Genomic DNA, 20781 nt, shown 5'->3' on the forward strand with positions numbered 1-20781 from the left:
GCCATCCATCTTCATCAAAGGCAATGAATTGACCACAACCCAAGAAAACAGACCTTGTTTAACATTTACAGTGCTCAGAAATATACAACATGGATTACATCTCAAGGAGAGAGTTATGGTTCTGAATATTTCAGGTGACTTAGATTCCAAAGCACTATCTCCAGTGTCCCCTGCATCCTCACATTCACTTATGCTTCCATCAGTTTGAAGTAATTTGAGGTTAATTAGTGAAATAGGAACTATGCTTCTGTAATAGAAGCAGAAGGAGGTAGTCCTGGCTAATGTTTATTTTCAAATCAAATTAAAATTTCTCCTTGGACAAGAGGCGCCCACACACGCAGACCCTGAAACCAATCAAACAGCTCTGTTTGTTCTTTCTTTTTTTTTTGTTTTGTTAATCCTCACCTGGTGATCTTTCCCCCATTGATAGAGAGAGTGGAAGGGAGGGGGAGAGACAGAGAGGGAAACATCAATGTGAGAGAGATACAGTGATTGGTTGCCTCCAGCACACATCCCTACTGGGATGGAGCCTGTAACTGAGCCCTTGACCGGAATCACACCTCGATTCTTCAGTCTGTGGGCTGATGCTCTAACCACTGAACCAAAATGGCTAGGGCCCAGCCATGTTCTTTCTGGTGGAGCTCTGGAGCCCTGTTTTTACTTTGTTCACTGTCAGGCTTACCCCGGAGAAAGAAGCCTTCTTCACACCAGTAACACCCATTCTGGTCACAGATGTCACAGTTGGCAGTGCATGCTTTGCATTCAAACTTTTCAGTGTAGGTCTTCTCAGGGCAGGATTTATAGCAGTGGTGTTCAAACCTAGGGGAGAAGATGGAGTTTCTTTCATGAGCTATGTTGATGTATTTCTCTTAACCACCATAATTTAATCTCCTCTTGTATGTCTATGCATAGTTTTTAACAAGTGTAGATATTTGCATTTCAAGGGAGAAAATGTCCTCTTGGTCTGTGTGTGCCTTCCACATAAGTCATTACTCATCTCTCTCTGGACCTCTGAGCATCCTTATCGGGATAGCTGAGAGGAGGCTGGGGAGAAGGACAGGGCTGCTGCTATTTATGGAGTAATGATTGTGTGTCAAGTATTAGCCTATTTAAATGTCCATGCAATCCCCAGATGGTAGCTATTACTTATATTTAATTTTCAGATCAGGGAACTGAGTCTCAAAGTTAAGTACTCAAGTCACATGGGTAGTTAAAGGTGGGACTTGGACTTAACCAAGGTCCGTTTGAACAGATAGTCTGTGTGCTTTTGCCACATGGCACTTGCAAGGTCTGAAACAGCTCAGTGTTGGGTTCAAGTAGCTTACCAAAATGTCTGTAACCAGATTATTAACATCAATATCGAAGTGCCTTAGCTTTTATACATACATATTTCTACACATACTATCCATTATTCTCATTCTACACTGAATTATAGGCTCATTTGAAGGGGGAGTGGAATGAAATTGATCTTTGCCCTTTGATGAATTTTGTAGCATCAACAATATATCAGAGGCAGGCTTTGCATTTCTTACCAACTTCTATTGCAGAGTGTTTTATTAGCTGCATTCAAAGTCACTAAATTTTCTAAAGGGTTATAAATGTGTGTTTCTTGAAATAAATATCACATGTTTTACCTTCATGATATTGGACATATTCTTTGTAGTGTACAGTAGGCCCTTAATGTGGTTGAGAGGTTCTGCGACTTCAAGTGAAATGATGTATAATGAAATAGGTTAATTGATACTAGAGACAAGAGTTAAGTTCCAACAGCATCTCATCAACATTATAATGAAATGACATTGAAAGACACAATGTTATTCGAGGGCCTGCTGTTTTTGTTGCTCACAGAGTATTATGGAATATGCTCATTAGTGGGCAGTGGTGAGCTGGAGAGGCTGAAGAGGCTGGCTCCAAGTCAAGGGGTGTCTTTTGGTGACAAAATTAAGACGGGTAGAGTTAGGCTGAAGGGACACAGAATCATAATAGAGACAAAGAGGAGTATTCCTCACCCACTTCTGCATGGTCACTATTTCTTTGGGTCCTGTCTCGGTTCTTCAAGGAACAGTTTGTGTCCTCAACCATGTGACCTCAGCAAGGAATGCTTGCATTTCTGCTGTTCATCTCTGCTTGGGGTGTCTGTGGCAGGCCATATGCTGGGCAAATGCCAACTATGAACATGCTGACAAATTTCTTTCTGCTCATTTACTGTCATCTGGTCTATCTTCTAATAATCAAGTCTGGGGCCCTCTTCTCCACCCCGCTTCCCCTATTTAAATGGAACAATAAATCAGCAGGGCAGGAATGCAGTGATGGAGAGACACAATCAATGCAGAGAATAATAGGCTACTCTGGGATAGTTGAATTAAAACCATAAGGTTAAGTAATAATAAGGTTAACTGGTCGTTTTTAATATGTTTCAGCTTGTTAGGTTTCCCTTTCCTTGCCATCCACCTCATCCCTGTTAATGTCTTCCCACCCACCACCACATTTTAAGCCCCTTGGAATCAAGCTCATTAAAGTTGAAGTGACCCAAATCTAGACACCCCCTCCCTCCCACTAGCTTGTGGTGCTTCATGAGAGAACCCATAGCCTCTCTGAGCTTCATTTTTTCCTTCTGGAGAATAACATCGATCCCAAGTTCCTGACAGTGTTTTTGGAAAGATGAAAAGAAGAAATGGATGTGAGAGTTTATCACAAAACTCTCCAGTTCTTAGGATGATAGGGAGGAATTACGTAGCCTATGCATTATCTGGGCCTCCCTTCTTTTTTTTCTTAGTTTTTTTCCCCTGGAAGGGAAACTAGAGTGGGAAGGGGAGGTGACGTTAAGACATGCCATGTTTGATTTGTAATAGAGAACTTTGGGATGATGGTTACCGTGTTTCATTTAACTTAGTGGTCTATGTCATTCATTACCCAGGGGATGATTGAGAGCTAATGTAGCACCTGGTTTCATTCTGGACCACCCAACTCTTATTAAGGACAAGGTCTCCATGCAAACATCTGCAAACAGCTTGCCTGGTGTTGGGTCTATTACTAAGATCTGTGAAGAACCAGCAAGGTCTGAATCCTGGTCACCCATGGCAAGATTCCTAGACACCAGTGTCAAGTTGGGTGCCTTCCAGGACCAAGAAAGCGAAGGTCTCCTTTCCAGGCAAGAAAACAGCTGGGCTCTTATTGCTAAATCCAAGATTGTCCATTAATAGCCTGACAGGGCAGAGCTGCTGCAGGCTGCAGGCCCTCTTTCCTGTAATCACTGATTTAGGGTTAAGTAGGTAATGCTTAAACTGCAGAAAAGTTAGTGCTGTGAAAAAGAAGGCCAGACTTACATGTAATACCTCGTAACGCATGATGTGCAGGTTCCTGGGTCATCTGGAAAAAAATTATAATCATGAAAAATAGTAATTGCCAAGAGTTCATCATTTGGAAAAATGGGCTTTGGAAAAGTTGTCTTGAGACAATCTTCTGGGATAGTTTTATGAAATGTTCTGTCCAGAAATGGCATTTGAACAGATTGTACCATTTTTAACGAGTACCAAGCTGTGTGCTATGATTTATCTTTATCAAAGCTAGTAAAATAAAAGTTCTCATAAATACTAGGCCCTGACTTTCAAGGAGGAATAGGCCCAAGCTACTGGGACTTCAAATTGCAGACCAGGAACTGTCCACTTTGAGAAACTCCTGGCCTCTGATGAGGTAAAAGCATCAAGCATATCTACACAGACACACACTTGAAAAAGGGCTTTGTGCTTCCAATCCCGAATGGTGGGTTTTCCGTGAGTTATCCTAACTGCCTACCAATGCAGGGGGTTGTTATCTGGGAGGTTCCTTTGAAATTTGAACAATTGTGTGGTGTTTTGTTTTTTATTCCAATTTAGTATCCACTTTGTGTTTTACACTGCACAACCCCTTAAAGAAACTGTCCTGTTCTCATTAAGTATAATGATTCACTGTGCCCCTGTTGTCTCAGCTTTCATGGGACTTCATAGAGAGAGAAAGGACTTTGAGAATCACTGACTCAGTCTATTTCTCTCTCTCTTAATCCTCCCAAAACATCCTACTCCCAGATCCAATTATTAAGGGCATTCAATGACTTCCTCTGGTCTTCAGTTTTGTGAATAACAGTTACCTCTAGCAAGTTCTGTCTATCTGTTATACCCCAGTCTTGCTCTTTTTATTCTAACAGGAGATGGAAAGCAATTGCTCCTCTTTAAAACATTCCTCTTGGTGCATGAAGATTTTATGTCACCTTTAACTTTTGAAAAACTAAACAAAACAATGTCCTTTGAACTTTGTGCATGGCTTTCCATTTTGATCTACTCTAGGCTCTACTTTGGTTTCACAAAGTCTGCCTTTTTGTAGAACCACCCGGAATCTTTAGCCAAACATCCATCTTGGGTCCTCCTAGGGATATTATACCACAACACTATTGTGTATTACACATAATACGACTAAAGCATTGCGCCAAAGGTTACAGTGGATACATTTCCAGAAGAGGCTCTGCCATTTACACGGTATCCCCAGAAACTTCTGAAAATAGCCTAGTGGTTTTTGCAGAGGTGAGGGCACTGGCCTGGGAATTGGGCTACCCGTTTCTAGTTTGGAGTTGTAACCCTGGTTTAACTGTCTTGAGAACTCCCGTAAACTTCACTCTTCTTGATGAGTCCTGATTTCTGTAGCTGTAAAATGATTGGATAAGATGGTTGCAAAATCTTCCCAAAAGTCAAAGGTTCTGAGCCTGAGTATAGCAGGAGTTGGCAAACTGTGACCAGCAGCCATCGGGGCCAAATCTGGCCATGCCCTTTTGTTTGCATACTGTGTATGAATACTTTCATTCTACAGAATCAGAGTAGAGTAGTAGCAACAGAGATAGAAAATATTTACTATCTGTCACCTTACTGTCCAAAGTTTTCTGGCCCCTGGCTGGAGCACTACTGGGTTACTCACCTTTGTTAGGTAACACTGGTGTAAATGTTATTTTCTTAACAGCTGACCCCAGAGTTCCTCTAGGGAGAAAACTATCTGCATTTAGGAAAATACCTTGTGAAATAACCTGGAGTAGAAGTTTAACTGTAAGGATTGAGCAAGAGCCAAGACAGCGCACGAGAGCCCTGCCTTTTTGCAGGAGGCCATGATTGGCTCATGAAAAGGTTTTCACATCTGGGTCAACATGGTTTTCGATAGAGTTAGAGCAGGGCAGTGAAATGAATCATAAGCCAGGCTAATTAAGGGCAATCAGGGATTTGAAGCTAGAGGGACAATGAGAAAGAAAAGCTCACTAGAATTCTTTGAATTCTTGGGGGAAGGCTTTTTGCTTCCACAGTCCATGGATTGGGGATCTGAATCCATTTTAAGGGGGTGCAAAGGTCCCAGTGAACACTAATGATTCTACTGGGTGAGTTTATTTCCTGCTATGAGTCTGTGTTTGCACCTATATTCTTTTCAGTTGCTTCTAAGTAAGTAACTATTACTCAGCTAGCACTTGGCAACTTACTTTCCCCTTTCCTGTCCCTAATACACATATTTGACTCCAATAGTTCTGCTAATTTGGCGAGGGCTGGGAAATTCTAATCCTGTTCTCTGATGTTCTGGCCATCCCTCCCATCTAAGAACTTAATGAGTTTGCTCTCTGCTCCTTTAAGCAGGTCACTGATGAAAATGTTAAATAGAACCAAGCCTCAGAACTATGCATACCAATGCCATCTTGAGTCCAATTCCAGCCCAATTGCACAGTGAATTTGGTACCTTCACAACAGTTTGCATAAATGAATAATGCATAGAACAGGAACTGTCTTATAACCGTTTATGAATGTCCATCAGTTTTTCTCATTACCAGTTATTCTAAAGAGTAAGAATTATTTTGTAAAAAAAAAAAATTCCACCCAGAAGACCCTCAAGTCAAACAGCTAAATGGATTTAGCTTGACCACTGAGAGGCAGCTGTTAAGGGATTAAGGAAAGGTAACAATCCCAAACCTAGACGTTGACTCTAAGTTGAGGGTACATGTGAACGGTAAGGAGGGGTGGCTTAAGGAGAAAGGTGAATTTTCCTGGCTTCTAGTGTGTGTGTGTGTGTGTGTGTGTGTGTGGTGGGCATGGTGAGGAATGGAAGAGTCTAAACAAGCCAGAATTGTTAACTATCTGGGAAGGTGTTATCCAAAGTAGAATGTTTAAATAGCTCTGGTTAATTTGATCTTGTCAAACTTTTGAGCTGAGAGAGCATATTTTGAGGTGGGAGGGGGCAAGTTCAGTCAGAATTCAGAGAGAAAGCCTCACACATTTGGAAACACGCCTTCAGAAACAGTTATTGGCTTCCAGCTGCTCACTTCCTAAGGAGAATGTGTGTGGAGATGCCTTGTCAAGATAGGGCGTGGGGATACAGTTTTTCTTTCCTGAGAAAATTCAGTTTTATGGGGTGGGGTGGGCAGGACCACAATGTCCACTGTGTCTGCAGAGGTCTTAATCCTCCGCGTCACCTTCCCACTGTTTCCGTGGCGATCGTCAGTGCTGGAACTCATCACAAACTCACTGTCCTCACAGAGACATTGACTCCTGTGGGCAGCATCACCTTCAGTGGTTAACTGACGTTCTCTGCCACTTTATTATGTTTTCAGAAATACCTATAGCCTTCACCATTGACTGTGGATGGATCAGGGCTACGTTAGGAGTTATGTACATCTTTCTTAACAAAATGTATTGGGAAAGGGATATTTTAAACTAGAGATGGAACTGAACATTTAAAAATGTCCAGAGAAGAATATTTTTTTAAAGTTTACATAAACTTTGAGTTACACAATGAAAGAGACACACAAGCAAAAATGGCCCTATTTTCCTTTTTCTAAATGTATTGTTCTTACTATTGTATGTTGATTTTTCATTTGGGGGAGAGAAAAGAAACTTGATGTCTTAAGAGTAGCCCTTTATCACCTAATAACTACCTAGATATGCCAGGATTAGCTGTGGATGAGATCTATTGTTTAGGCAAAGCTGACTGTCTGCAAAAATGGGGGGAAAAGTTAATGTCAGGGTGCTCCTATGTTACCTTTGGCTATTTCTTTCAAGATTCATTTTTAGGCTTGTGGGTCTTTCATTCATATCCCATGCTAGCCAAGTCTTCCTACCATGGCCCTTTGAAAACCTGTCTATCCTGTGTCCCATTACTTCAAAGCCCTCTAGGTAACTGCCTAAGCTACTGAGTGATGGGCATGTTAAACTTGTGCTCTTGGGAGGCTCCTGGGCTCTTACCCCCTCAGTCCCTTCTTCTCAGGTGTCCTAAATCCATTAGGCTTCTTCTGCCTTGAACTCTTAGGTCACAGCTGTAAATGTTCCATAAAACAGCACCCACCTTATTGTACTAAATTTATGTACTAAAGCTATAGAGCAGGGGTTCCCAACGTGGGGCACACCCCCCACAGGTGGGCAATTCGAGAATGAGGTATTAAGAGTGAATTTTTGGCATTTCTTATGATTCTAGGGGCCTCATATACAACATATAAATATATATTGTGACATATTTATGCATTTCAGTTCTCTATTACGTGTTTTGAAACTTTATTTGCTTTTCTTTCATATCACTTCATATTATTATTATTATTATAACAATTATTTAGTGATTTCTTCCTCAGTACTTCAACTGTACTTTCGTTCTTTTATTTTCCTCTTTCATGGATACCATATTCTTTGGAACTTGTTTAGACCAAGTTAATGTCCTTTTAGGTTTCTTCCACATGAATAGGAGTTCACTTTTTGAATAATGAGAATTATATGTCGCAGGAGGGGTCATCAGGATTTTAGAGATGCTTAGATGGTGCATGGCCAATAAAAGGTTGGGAACCACTGATATAGAGGGTGTGGAAAGGTGGGGAATGTGGAATCTAGTCATATCATTCAAACACATTCATTCATATCTATATTTTCAACTTATCTTCCAATCTAAAAATGCTAGGTGAACAAGTTAATCAGAAACACATATTCTTTCTATAAAGAAGGGAGGGGCCAGAAGCCAAGTGCAGGGAGTCCTTATATACATGCAGATGAGTGAACCCATCAGAGAGCCATTTCTTCCGTTTATAAGGAACCAAATGTCAAAACGCTTTCCAGAAGGTTAATATATGAATTCATTAGCTCAGATGTGGCATTATGGTTAGGTGTGGCCTAAGTCACTGGTCTCCAAAGAGAAATGTGCAAGACAATTCATTGGGTTACGGAAAAACACACACATAAAAAACAGAACATGTTTCAATTATTTTTATCGTCTTAAATTTTCCACTTTAGCATACCTTTTTAATATATGTAAAATATTCTATACCAGTGCATATAAACAATTTACACACACACACACATTTATATATATATTGTAGTCACATGCTAATTTTTTTTAAACCAATGGGGTGATCAATAAAAAAAGTAAAGAGATTACAGTTTTAGATTTCTGTTATCATGGGGCTTGGAGAGTTATTGGGGCTAGAAACCTATGAAGTATGGTCAGAGCATTAGTTTACTCTAATACTTTGCCTAAGTGTGGGAGGCATTGGGAAGGTGAATAGAGCCCCAAGTTTGGTTGAACCTAGGATATAGGTGATTGGACTTGGGAAAGGATTGAGCCACAAGGCTGAGATCATTTGGGAAAAGCAGGGTATGTTGAATTGCAATTAGATGGGTGCTGTTTTATGATATGCCTATATTCCACTTCCCCACCTTTCCACCACCCTCTAGCTTTGTTTTTTATTTATTTATTTATTTATTTTTAAATATTCCATTGATTTTTTACAGAGAGGAAGGGAGAGAGATAGAGAGTTAGAAACACCGATGAGAGAGAAACATCGATCAGCCGCCTCCTGCACATCTCCCACTGGGGATGTGCCCGCAACCCAGGTACATGCCCTTGACCGGAATCGAACCTGGGACCTTTCAGTCCGCAGGCCGATGCTCTATCCACTGAGCCAAACCGGTTTTGGCCCCTCTAGCTTTAGTACATAAATTTGTTCCCCCCAAACAAGCTTCCTAGATAAAAATAACTACTAATCATGTACATATGAAAAAAAAATTCAAAAGTTCATCTGTTGGGAATAGGTTAAATATGGTACATTTACACAAGGTGGTCTAGTATCCAGCCATTAAAAACTTGTTTTTCAAGAATGTTTAATAACATGAAAGCATTTTCATGAAAAGAATGATAATTCATTTCTAGTAGTATAAATAATATGTATGTATATCTACATGTATAGATATGACTATCAAAAATCAGAAGAAAAAGCTAAAATGTTAACAGTAGTTTTCTCTGTCTGATTGTGTGTGTTTCTGTATTTTCTTTATAAATGTTACAAAATTTATTAGAATAAATGCTGTTAAGGAAAGGAAGAAACTGCTCAAGTTGTGAGTTTGGGGTCATTTGGCCACAAGTTTAGAAACAGTCTCTTCCCACAGATCTTCCCTGAGGAAACTGGCCTTTGGATTTTTTTCTTCATTCTTTGTCCCTCTCCTGCCCACTTCTGTTTTCTTGTCTTTCCATTTTGTTTCTTAGCACTTCCTAAGCCTGCATCACCAGGACAAGACTGATGTTCTTCCATAGGGTGTGGCTAAGATAATGGCAGATGTTTGTACAAACACCTTTTAAAAATTTCACTTTTAATATGAATTTTTGTTCTGATAGGATTCTGTAAAGGAGGCAGATGAGTAGGAATGGGGTTATTCTTGGCTCTGCCTCAGACTCACTAACAAACTAGAGCCTGTCACTTGGGCCAATTCCCTTTATGAGCACCTGCAGCCTCGCTGGAGCATCAGCAGAATGCCCACCCCCTACGAAATGCACTACCCCTCCCTTTGAGGGGAGAGGAGCATTATAAACAGCCAATACTTAAATTGTTCGGGGAGATAATTAAACACATTGCCAATAAAGCATATTCTCCCTGAGTAAATATGTACTTCCTTATTAGACGATACTGTACAAATTTGTAGGAGGGTCACTGACATTCTCCAATCTACCCGAGGATAATGAACTGGGTAAGAGGTTTATATGCCCAAAGAGTGCAACTAATTTTAAGCCCCAAATAGCACTAAAAAGTACATAATTCAAATAGGCCTTGTACTTAGAATTGCTTGAAATAATTAACACCAAAATACAAAACAGACCCTCTGATAGCTTTGCCAAAGTAGAAGATTTTTCTGGGAGGTTCACTGGTGCTGGGATACAAAGTATTTTGTTGGGAGACTTTTGATGATTTTCAATCATTTTGTCCTCATTGGTGTCCAAGGACAATGAATAAATATTTGAATTGGCAGTAGTACAAATGGTGCAGCTGACAATGGGGCACAGCCCCCTGGAGGGACACAGTAGTAGTAGAAGAGACCTGAATAAATAATCTAAATCATTGTCTACAAATGTTGGCTAAAAGAGGGCTCAGTGCTTTATTGGACTCTGGTCTATACCAAGTCCTCTGATTCTGACAATGGAATATCATAGGCAGGCTGTTCCTGGATTTCCATCCTTGCCTAGACTGATTGGCAAGTGGGAGTGATGGATGAATATATGCAGCTGAGTTTCTACAAGGATCACTCACTAGAGCTACACATTCATTCACTTATTTTTTCTGGAGCTTACATTTTAGGGGGAAGAAAACAGTAAAAGAAAAATTGTTAAATGTAAATAAAATGTACATTTTTAATTAATGCATGAAAAAAATCACTAAAATGTAAGTTCTATGAGGACAAGTTGTTTTGTTTTGTTTTGTTTTTATGTACTTCACTACCAAGAGTATTGCCTGGTGCATAGCAGATAGATGCTTCAGAAATATGCATTGAGTGATGAAGAGAAACACATACATAAGTACATACATTCAGATAAAGGGTTAAAGAGAGATGAGACTACAGTGGAGAAAAGAGGCCTTAATTTAGATAAGTGGGTTAGAAAGAGAGCTTTTCAAGACTTGAATTTGAGTAAAGATTTGAATGATAACAAGGAGCTAGCCATCTGAAGCTCTAGGGGTAAGTTTTCTAGGGAGAGGCCAAGAAAAGCTTGTTCATTTCAAGGAACATCAAGAAGGTCATTGAGGCTGAGGGGATAAAGAAAAGGGGGAGAGTCTGGAGATGAGGCCAGGGTCATATTCAGGATCAGATCAAATATGGTTTTATAGGACAGAGTGAGAGATTTGCTTTCTAATCTAAGAGTTAATGGGGAGCCATGAGAAGCTTTATAAAAAAGATTTGCTGTGATCTGATTTACTTAAAAAGATCAGTCTGGGTGCTGTGTAGAAAATGACTTCTTTAACTATAGAAATGGATTCATCTATTAAATCTTGCAAAGCTAGGAGTCTATGTAACACATTTCATGAAGTGGTCTTTTAAGAAATATACCAGAGGAGAAATGACTAGGGGGAAACTGAGACTGTAGTAATAAAGAAAAATCAGAGAGAAACTAAAAGGAAAATCAAGATTAGTTGTGGGAGGTGAAGAAATAGGAGACACTCTGACTGTGGCTTGAATGAGGAGCATTCAGCAGTAAAGTTGACTTAGGAGCAATAGCAAATACTCAACTGATTACGTACTATAGTCCATACACTGCTTTGTATATATTATAAGGAGTATATACAGATAAGAAGGGCAATCCATATCGTCAAGGAGTTTGCAATCTGGTGAGGGGAGATTAATTAACAAAGTTATTTAAAGAAGAAAGCACGATGTGGCAAAATGTAGAGTAGATAAACAAATCTCTAATCTGGTACTTCACAGAAATATTTGTTTAGGGCCCCAAAGAAACCAAATTATGATTCTCCTTCTTCTGTCTTCTCATTTAATTAGGTTTTAATCACTCTTTTTGAATTAAAAAATCCAGAGCATTCTTATTATAGTCAGGATTGCCAGATAATATACACAATTATAGTGTAAGAATGAATGAAAAATAAAGTTGCCAGGACAAGAAAAGAAACATCCTGGTTTTAGCCTTGGAATTGGGTAAATGAAACAACACCACCACCACCACCACCTCCTCTGATAATTCATAACCATAAGCTGGATCTCATACAGGTTTATTATCAGAATTCATGTTGTCTCAGTGTTCTAGAACATTTCAAAAGGAAAATTCAATTTAAAGTAGTCTCAGGTAGGAAGTATCACAGGGCAATTAGTAGGAGCAAATGCAAATCGTCTCTACAGAAATATAATCTTAACCCAGATCTCAAAGTTTTCTCAGGTATTTTTTTTTTCAAGGAAAATGGTCACAGTTTTAAAAAACAAACTACACAAGGAAATCAGGCACTGTGAGAGAGAGTCAGCAGAAATAACAGATAGTAGAATCAGGCCTACAGAGACTATAGACATTGAAATTATCTGGCCCAGTAAGCAAAAATAACAAATATTTAATATTTTAAAGAATTAACCCTTTGCACTCCGCTGTCCCCTCTCAGGGGTCATCGGAATTCTAGCATATCACTCGGATGTCCCCTCTCAGGGGACATTGCAGTTTATTAGTGATTATGGGGAATTGAGTTATTTCAACGCAACTTTTTGAGACATGCATGTTTCCCTGAAGTTTTATCTTGAAATGGCACAAGAAATTAAATCAAAATATCGTAAAATTACTAAGATATATACAAGAAATGTCAGCGGGTTTTGTGTCGGATTAAACAATAAACTACATATTCCCGATGTGGGACAAAGAAAACGGGACTGCATTGTGTGTTCTAACAGGAAAACACCTGGTGGCAGGCGTCAAACCACTTATTACTGTCAAACATGCACTAATCAGCCTGCAATGCATATTGGGGAGTGTTACAAAACTTATCATACTGTACAAAATTATAAACAATAAAATATTGTTTTTTTTGCAAATATACATTCCTCGATGTCACCCAATTCATATAAGTCCAATATCATTATAATACATTACTTGGTTTCAAAATTATACTAAATAATATGAGGGTCTGTAAATGCACGTTTCTGCCGCAAAGTAGCGTTGAGTAGCTGGTAGCCAATGTCCAGAATGGTTCGGAGTGCAAAGGGTTAAAAGAATATATTGAAAATAGAAACATAACCAAACATTTTGGAAAAGAACTAAATAAGTAAATCTCTATAAGTGAAAGACATAAAAATTCAAATTTAAAATTAAATGGCTAGATTAAATAGTAGATTAGGAATAGCAGAAAGCAAATTAGTAAATTCAAAGGTACAAAGAAAAGATAAAAAACTCAGTTCAGAGAAACAAAGAGATAACAGGAAAGAGTAGTAAGAGATACAGAGATTACAAAGTCTATTATGTGTTAAAGTTCTGAAAAGAGATAATAAAGAGAATGGAAAAGAGGCAATATTCAAACACAATAGAATGCCTGAGAATTTTCCAGAATGGTTAAAAGATACCAATTATTTATTATGCTATTGCCAGGAAATAGCATAAACATGTATGTCATAATAATAATAATAATTATTATTATTTGTTGTTGTTGTTATTCATCCTCATTCGAGGATATTTTTCCATTGATTTATAGGGAAAGTGAAAGAGAGAGGGAAAGACGGAGAGAAACATCTATGTGAGAGAAACACATTGATTGGTTGCCTCCTGCATGAGCCCTGAACAGGGCCGGGGCCAGGGAGGAGCCTGCAACCAAGGTATGTGCCCTTGACCGATACTGAACCCAGGACCCTTTGGTCTGCAGGCCAATGCTCTATGTACTGAGCCAAACCGGCTAGGACATTATTTCTTTTAATCTACAAGAAAATCCATTTTAGTGAAATTGCAGAATAACCAAGAAAACAAATAGTTCTTAGTCTGTGGAGAAGGATCAAAAGACATACTATGTAAGATGAAAGAAAACACCTTGAGCAGAGAGGACTTGAAATGATAAAAGAGCATCAGTCATTTCAAAAAGACCCTAAAACAATGGCAGAAATTACTTTGAAATTTTGATGAAAGACCTGGAATCATATAAGAGCCAGAAGGGAACCTTGGCTCCAGGCCCAGCTCAAATGTCCTAAGAGTATGAAGCATTTTGATTTGTTTGAGTCCTCTAGTTCTTCCAACAGAACGAGTCTTCTCTGAGCTTCCAATAAACTTTGTATTAATGCTGCAGCTATTATCCGTTGGGGTGCCGTGAATTGTAAAATGATCTGCCATAGTCAGGGAATATATCTTACTCATCTCTGTAAACCTAGTACCCAGAGTTATGCCACTGTTAATTTATTCCTTCTGCAAATATACTTTGAATCTTATATGCTAGGGCTACAATGATGATTAATTCCTAGTACAATATGGATCTGGAATCAGGGTCTAGATGCAGCAAGTAAAAAGATATTGCAATGAATGTTATGTGGTCACTATCACTAATGGGATTATGACCAATTTACTAAGAAGAAAATAGGGTGATAACTAATCCAGGGTGTGTGTGTAGAGGGGGAAGTGCAGTAATAGGAGGGTTCCTTGAGAAAGTGAAAGCTTAGATGAGACCCGAAAAATGAGTTTGATGGAAAAGGGGGAGACAGGGTGGAATCCTTTCTAGGTGAAAAGGCCTGAAAGGAGAGAAAGAGATAAATCTACGGAGACAATTTCTTAAGTAAAGGGCTCAGGAGACTCCCATTGAAGAAACTATAGTGGGAGAGACAAAATCTTGTGGGAGACAATAGCGTGGAGGAGGTGCTTGATATGTTTGCAGAATTGAAGGTAGTCCAACCTCCTCATTTTATGGATGAGCAAACTGAGCCCCAAGGTCAGACAAAATCTTCTCAGAATACAGCATAGTTGCCCTTACCTTGAAAACACACAGAAAAAAAGAAAAAGAAAAAAGCCCCACACAGGTTTTTAAGGAAAAGAAGGGGGTAAATACAAAAGTGGATTGCAGAGAGTTTGGGGTAGCTAGAGTAAAGAGTAGATGTTGGGACTCAAGGAAACAAAAAGGGACAGGAGAAAGAAGGCTGATGAGACGACTGGCTGGATGGTGAAACAAGCTTTTATGTCAAGCTTGGGAATACAGACTGTATCCGGAGCCTTGGGAAATTATTTTAGGTTTGTAGTCAGTTGTCACAAATTTGAGAAAAAAACACCATTACTGCAGTATTGAATGTGGGTTTTGAGAGTGAAAGAGCAAACAAATAAGAGAATTAGGGAGACGGGTCAGAAGACTACTGCATTATTCAGGTGAACTGTGTTGGTTGCCTGAACTACAATACAGTGTGGTAGTGGAAGTGGGTCAAAGTGGACAGAGTGAAAACTATTGGGGAAGTAGAAGTGACTTGGTGACTTTGTGGGTTGAATTATGTTCTTCTGTGCCCTGCCTTGATCTTTAAAATATTGGAAAGATAGCTACTAGAGTTTTTTTCTAATCTACCTACTTATTTTCATTTATTTTTAAAAAAATCTTTATTGTTGAAAGTATTATATAAGTCCCCCTTTTCCCCTCATTGATCTTTTCCATCCCACCACAGGCCCTCCCCACCCCACTGACTGTGTCCATGGGTTATGCATATATGCATACAAGCTCATTGGACTTCTTTTTAACAGAAAGAGGAAAGCTTTATCCCATGTTATTGGTGAGTTTGAGAGAAGGAACTCAGAATGCCTGGTGAGATGGGAAGTTTAATGCAGGGTCAGGGAAGTTCACTTTTCATAGATCTAATTCATTCTCTATTTTAGCCTTATAAGTAATCAAGTTGATACTTTGATCTTTTTTTTGTATGACCCACCCACCTTCCCTAATCTTAATGCTCCCTTGCTTCTGAATTGTGGAGAGAGGTATTTCTAACAAAACCGAGAGAGAGAGAGAGAGAGAGAGAGAGAGAGAGAGAGAGAGAGAGAGAAGAGAAGAGAAGAGAAAGAAATACATAAAGGATTTCCTAGAATTTTGAGCAGCTGAATAGCACTGTATTTGGAGTCATATAACTCAGGAGTAGGTGTTGTTGGGGACACAGGTGGGAGACGACAGCATGGAGGAGGTGTTTGATATGTTTGCAGAATTGAAGGTAGTACAACCTCATTTTATGGATGAGTAAACTGAGCCCCAAGGAACCTCAATCACTTGTCCAAGGTTGGACAGAACAAATGCAGATTTGGAAACACTGGTTCCTGTGAATTCTAAGGGCTTTCTCTATCTTCTCCACCCAGCCTTTACTTAAGATTACATCTTTGCTTAAAAATATTTATACGCCCACTGTAAAAGACCATGTTATGCAGCCTTACTGTGCTATTCAAGACCATTGACCCCTGTACCAGTTAACAAAAGCCCGTATCACCTTGTCAGCTAAGGAATGTCTATTGAGGACACAGGCCCTGCAACACTTCATTTGGGTCTTGAACCAATAGTTTACCCAAAGCATTCAATTAAGAGCCCTCCACTTCCTATATAAGGGGACCCCAGATATTTCATCATTGCAGTGTTCATTTTAAGACCTTGCTTGGAACCTCCATTCTATTCAGGATACTCTGCCAAAGTTGAATTGCCTGGAGCAAAACAGAACAATCCTTCGGATAATGAAATAAGAGTCCGGGGCTGCAGGAGCCTAGCTGGAGAAGGCGAAGCGACTAGGAGTGCAGTCTCACCAAAATCATATTTTTTTGTTACCTCTCCATTCAGACAAGAGAAAGTTACAGAAAGCAAAACCTCCCATTTCCTAAATCTGCTTAATTGCATTTCACATTCTCAGCATCCATGGAAACTCTCCAACTATATATATTGTTAGAAAAAAGGAAAACCAAGAAAACATACATTTACCTCCCTTGCTGCCTAAACAGAAACAAACTGCTGAAAAACAGAATCTATTCTCCAGCAGACATATTTTCAGGTTATTACTTTTTGCCAAAATTGCTGGTTTGTGTAAACAAACTAGGGCTTGTGCAACGGATTCCTTTTATGGGGGGGATGAGGGGGTAGACGTGGGTTCTAAGCACCATCCTGTGTGATATGCTCTTAAAAGAAAAAAAGAGCCTCTTACATTTTTAAAAAGATATTTTGAAAGGCTCTGCCTATTCATCATCAGGAATATTTTAAAGAAGTGATGTTTTCTTTTGTGTATCTTCAAGTCACTATAGCAACTGGATCACTTTTTACTCATTAATCAGGAGGCACTAGCCAGAGAATCTATCCTTCCCCCTAGGTTTGGAGCCTTTGTCTATTATTCTACCTTTTTAAAACTTCACGGATTTTGGAAATCGTTTTCTTCAAATGTTTCCCTTGATCTGAGAGGTGCTGCATTGAGGGCTTTATTCATTACTACACATTTTCTCTTCTGTGCCATTTGCTGGCTGCTGTGGACTACTAGTTATGTTTGGATTGCTCCTTTCTCTGTACTTCCTTGCTTTTATTTCTTACGGCTAAGTCTCCTGTGCCGTGTGGTAGATGATACTGAAACCCTTCCACTTTCTCTTCCGTAGGTAAACTGACAGCTGGAAGTGCGGGGTACAATTAGAAATGGAGTTTGTTTCCTTTAATGTTCTTTCTAAGCTTCTCCTCCTTCTCAAAAGTCAGCAATCCCATCTCAGTTTTCATTAGTAACACTTGTATCTGCTGACACAGTGATCCGAGATGAGCATAGTTTGTAATCATTTTAATGACCTGAGGGACTCCATGACCATCTTTCCCGGGGTCCATATACTCTTCTGAATGCTTGATTCACATGCCAATTGCTGGACGACTATGAGGGTTGTACCAGATAGGGACAGAGGACCCTGGAGTCCAGAAGCTGCTGATTGGACTCTTGCAGAAATGTTTCATTGGCCAGCACAGTGTTGACCGATACCATGTTTAAAGAAATTGAAATATTTCCCATAGCAGTCTGAATCACCTCAAGTTCTGCCTGAGACCATTGACAAGGGCTGAGCAGCAAATGACTTCCCCTCAGTTGGGATACCTCTGTGGGCCTGAGTCCCCATCTGGCCCACCTGACCATGGTACCTGCCAGGGAACTACTGGTATATGAACTTAGGACCCTTGTTCTTGTCCAATTTCCACCCATGACCCAATTTTTACAGATAAAGTAACCGAGGCTTAGGCTTTTCATGACTTGACCAAAAGCTAAAAGCTAATTAGTGGTGGCTTGAGAATTAGGTCCAGATTTACTGACCACCTATCCAGTGCCTAACATTTTTTGAAGATCAAAACCAAGTTTTAGACTTAGAGTGTTTCTCCTACAGAATGGAGTACACACTAAGCACTTGGGATGTACATTTTAAACTATTGCTGTAACTACACCGATGCATGCTTGTGATCACTAGGACCTGTTGCAACAACTCTTGTCATTGTGGGCTTTTTGAAAAACACTCTGTGCATTATCCTATATAATAAAAGCCTAATATGCAAATTGACCAAATGGCAGAATGACTGGTCGCTATGATGTGCACTGACCACCAGAGGGCAGATGCTTAACACAGGAGTTGCCCCCAGACCGCAGGCCTCAGGCCAGTCAAGGTGGGTGCAAGCGGGACGAGGGGGGGTGGGGGGGGGGGCCCTGATCACCCTGCCGGTCGCCCTGCAGAGGGAGGTGATCAGCAGTGGTGGTGGGGGGCAGGGCTGGTGAGTGGGTGGCACGAGGCTGGCCAAGGCGGGTGCGAGCAGGGGGCCCCGTTCACCCTGCTGGTCGCCCCACAGATCAGCCCTGATCACCAGCCAGGCCTAGGGAACCTACCCGTGCACGAATTTCGTGCAGCAGTCCTCTAGTTTTGAATAAGAAGGGATTGTTTTTCAGGTATAGAGAAACACATCACCAGGTGCTGAGCATGTGTATGTGTATATGGGTTGGGCCAGAAGAAGGGAGAGACCCTCTGAGTACATTCTCCAAACGTGGAAGCTTTTCAAGATTTTCCGACTGTAATAGATTGATCTGAGTGAAGCCTGGGAATTATAAACAAGATGAAAGACTGTTAGAAGCAGCACTATTTATCTGAGCACAGCACTGATTTATCTAGAGAAGGTAGTGAAAGACCAGAAACATTTTTATATTATTTGTTTCCCCACCAATTAATGAGTGGCACATGTCCTGGTCTCCAGCACACGGTGAGTCTGTCTACCCGTCCAATTTCATGTTAGTACAACACTAAGCCTATGGTGTAAGGGTGTGTATGTGTCTGTGTATGTGCATTCACCTGCAATCATGCATGTAGGGTGAGCAATGAATTACTGAACAAAAGGTAATACTCTTCAACTTTTGAGAGCCCTTTCCCCTTGGATCATTCCCAAAGAGAACAAAAATTAATAAACAAATCCTGATTGTTTTGATGCCACAGAAAATAAAGGGGGAAATTGGTCATGAAAGAGAACTCAAGCCGTGATAATATTTAGCCTAAATGATTCATGGGGAAATGAAGCCATTATCATAATAAAAATAAAAGCTTAGCACCTGCCAATGGAGGCAGGCCACCACCCACTTCAGAGACAAGTCTGCGGACACTTGCAAGGCTGGGGATACTTTGCTGTAGTGCCCACAACGGCCGTAACACGGGAGCTTTGTGATGATGGAGTAAAGATTTTAGGGAACAGCCAAACACCCAGCCTCTACCAAGCCAAGCCCTTCTTCCTAATGAACTTCGTGTGACCGCTCTAGCAGCATTCCAATAGCACTTAGTTCTGAAAATAAGAGGGATTTCACAGTATGATTAAGTCTACACAATTACACATAAACTAGAAAGCAGCCTGACAGTTATCAGCCAAATCTGGGGAGAGCTCTGCCTCACCGTGGAATACCTTAGATTGGCAGTCTATCTAATGTGATTCTTTTGGATAATTGCTGGCTATGTCCTCCCTTCATTTCATGTTTTATGGGACCGATTGTTCCGTGAAAGCCCTTCTGTTTTTCTTCTCCATGGCATGGGAAGACCCCAGGACTAGCTTGCAGGGTACACTCAGAATAAGAGCTTCATTTTGTAAGGCTGGCTGTTTTGCAGTCGGCTGATTCCTCTCTCAGACACTACAAAGATTCTGTCCCCAAGGCCATTGTTCTTCCTGCCATTTCACAGCCTCCAAGGGGCCTTCATTCATATTGGCAGGTGATAAGCTATTTTCAACTCATGTGTAATCATAGTAATTCAGCAGTTTTCCTTATTAGCCCTTCTGAATGGAGAAAGTGCACGGAAGCTGCTCATCTGTGCTGTCTCTTTTCTCTAGGTGTAGGGCTTTTATGCTCCAGATGGGCCGTGCTGTTAGTCCAAAGGGATTAAATGAAAGCGTGTCTACCAATCTTTCTAATGGTCACAAATTACATGGGTGAGAACGCTCAGCATTTCTTCCTCGGCTTTGAGAGAAGCCGCCGGCCTTGCAGGAAAGCCATTGTTACTTTCATCCCTGGTTCTTGAGACACTCTTGAAGGACATTACCAAATGATAGACGCACGCGTGGGCGCCGGCGTGCCAAGAGTGTTCCTTCTTGGTGAGGAGGCGATTTTCCAAAGCATGGATACATTTTAGGAATTGCCAGTATCTTCTAAAAATTTTGACACTGATGGAAGCTGGGCAAGTTTGACCACAGAAGGCTCAAAAGCTCATATATTTTGGTATGTGCCTAGAAGGGGACAGGAGTTGGTTTCTGTGACATCGCCACAGACACTGGTGTCCTTTACTAAGGCTGTGAAAGATGAAAGGGCGTATTTTGCAGTGAGAATTAAGTAGGCACACATGTAGAAACATTGGGAGACACCTGTGATTTTCCCAAGCCACCACGATTCCTCCTTTAGGCCCATTATTGTTAATTATGTCTACACTTAGTCAGTATGTGTAATTATTTTTTTTTACAATCGACTATTTACTTTATTCATCTAACATTTTGGCTGACAGCTTTGCTATCTTTTTGAGGAAATACGTATATTTAGCCTACTATGT

At 40.3% G+C, this 20781-nt stretch overlaps 1 protein-coding gene across 2 annotated transcripts in view; it reads right to left on the reverse strand.

The window, feature by feature from the left end:
* Window positions 1–20781, reverse strand: part of PCSK5 (proprotein convertase subtilisin/kexin type 5) — a 413582-nt gene that overhangs the window by 51330 nt on the left and 341471 nt on the right. For both annotated transcript variants that reach the window (XM_070431475.1, XM_070431474.1), the window contains exons 25-26: window positions 3327–3369; window positions 683–819 (exon numbers count right to left, since the gene is read on the reverse strand). In XM_070431475.1, the coding sequence (XP_070287576.1) occupies window positions 683–819; window positions 3327–3369 (180 nt within the window). The remainder of the gene's footprint in view (window positions 1–682; window positions 820–3326; window positions 3370–20781) is intronic.

Source organism: Myotis yumanensis, unplaced genomic scaffold (assembly GCF_028538775.1).
Source record: "Myotis yumanensis isolate MYYU_CA2020_CCGP unplaced genomic scaffold, mMyoYum1.0.hap1 SCAF_12, whole genome shotgun sequence".
In the NCBI taxonomy this organism is placed as follows: domain Eukaryota; kingdom Metazoa; phylum Chordata; class Mammalia; order Chiroptera; family Vespertilionidae; genus Myotis; species Myotis yumanensis.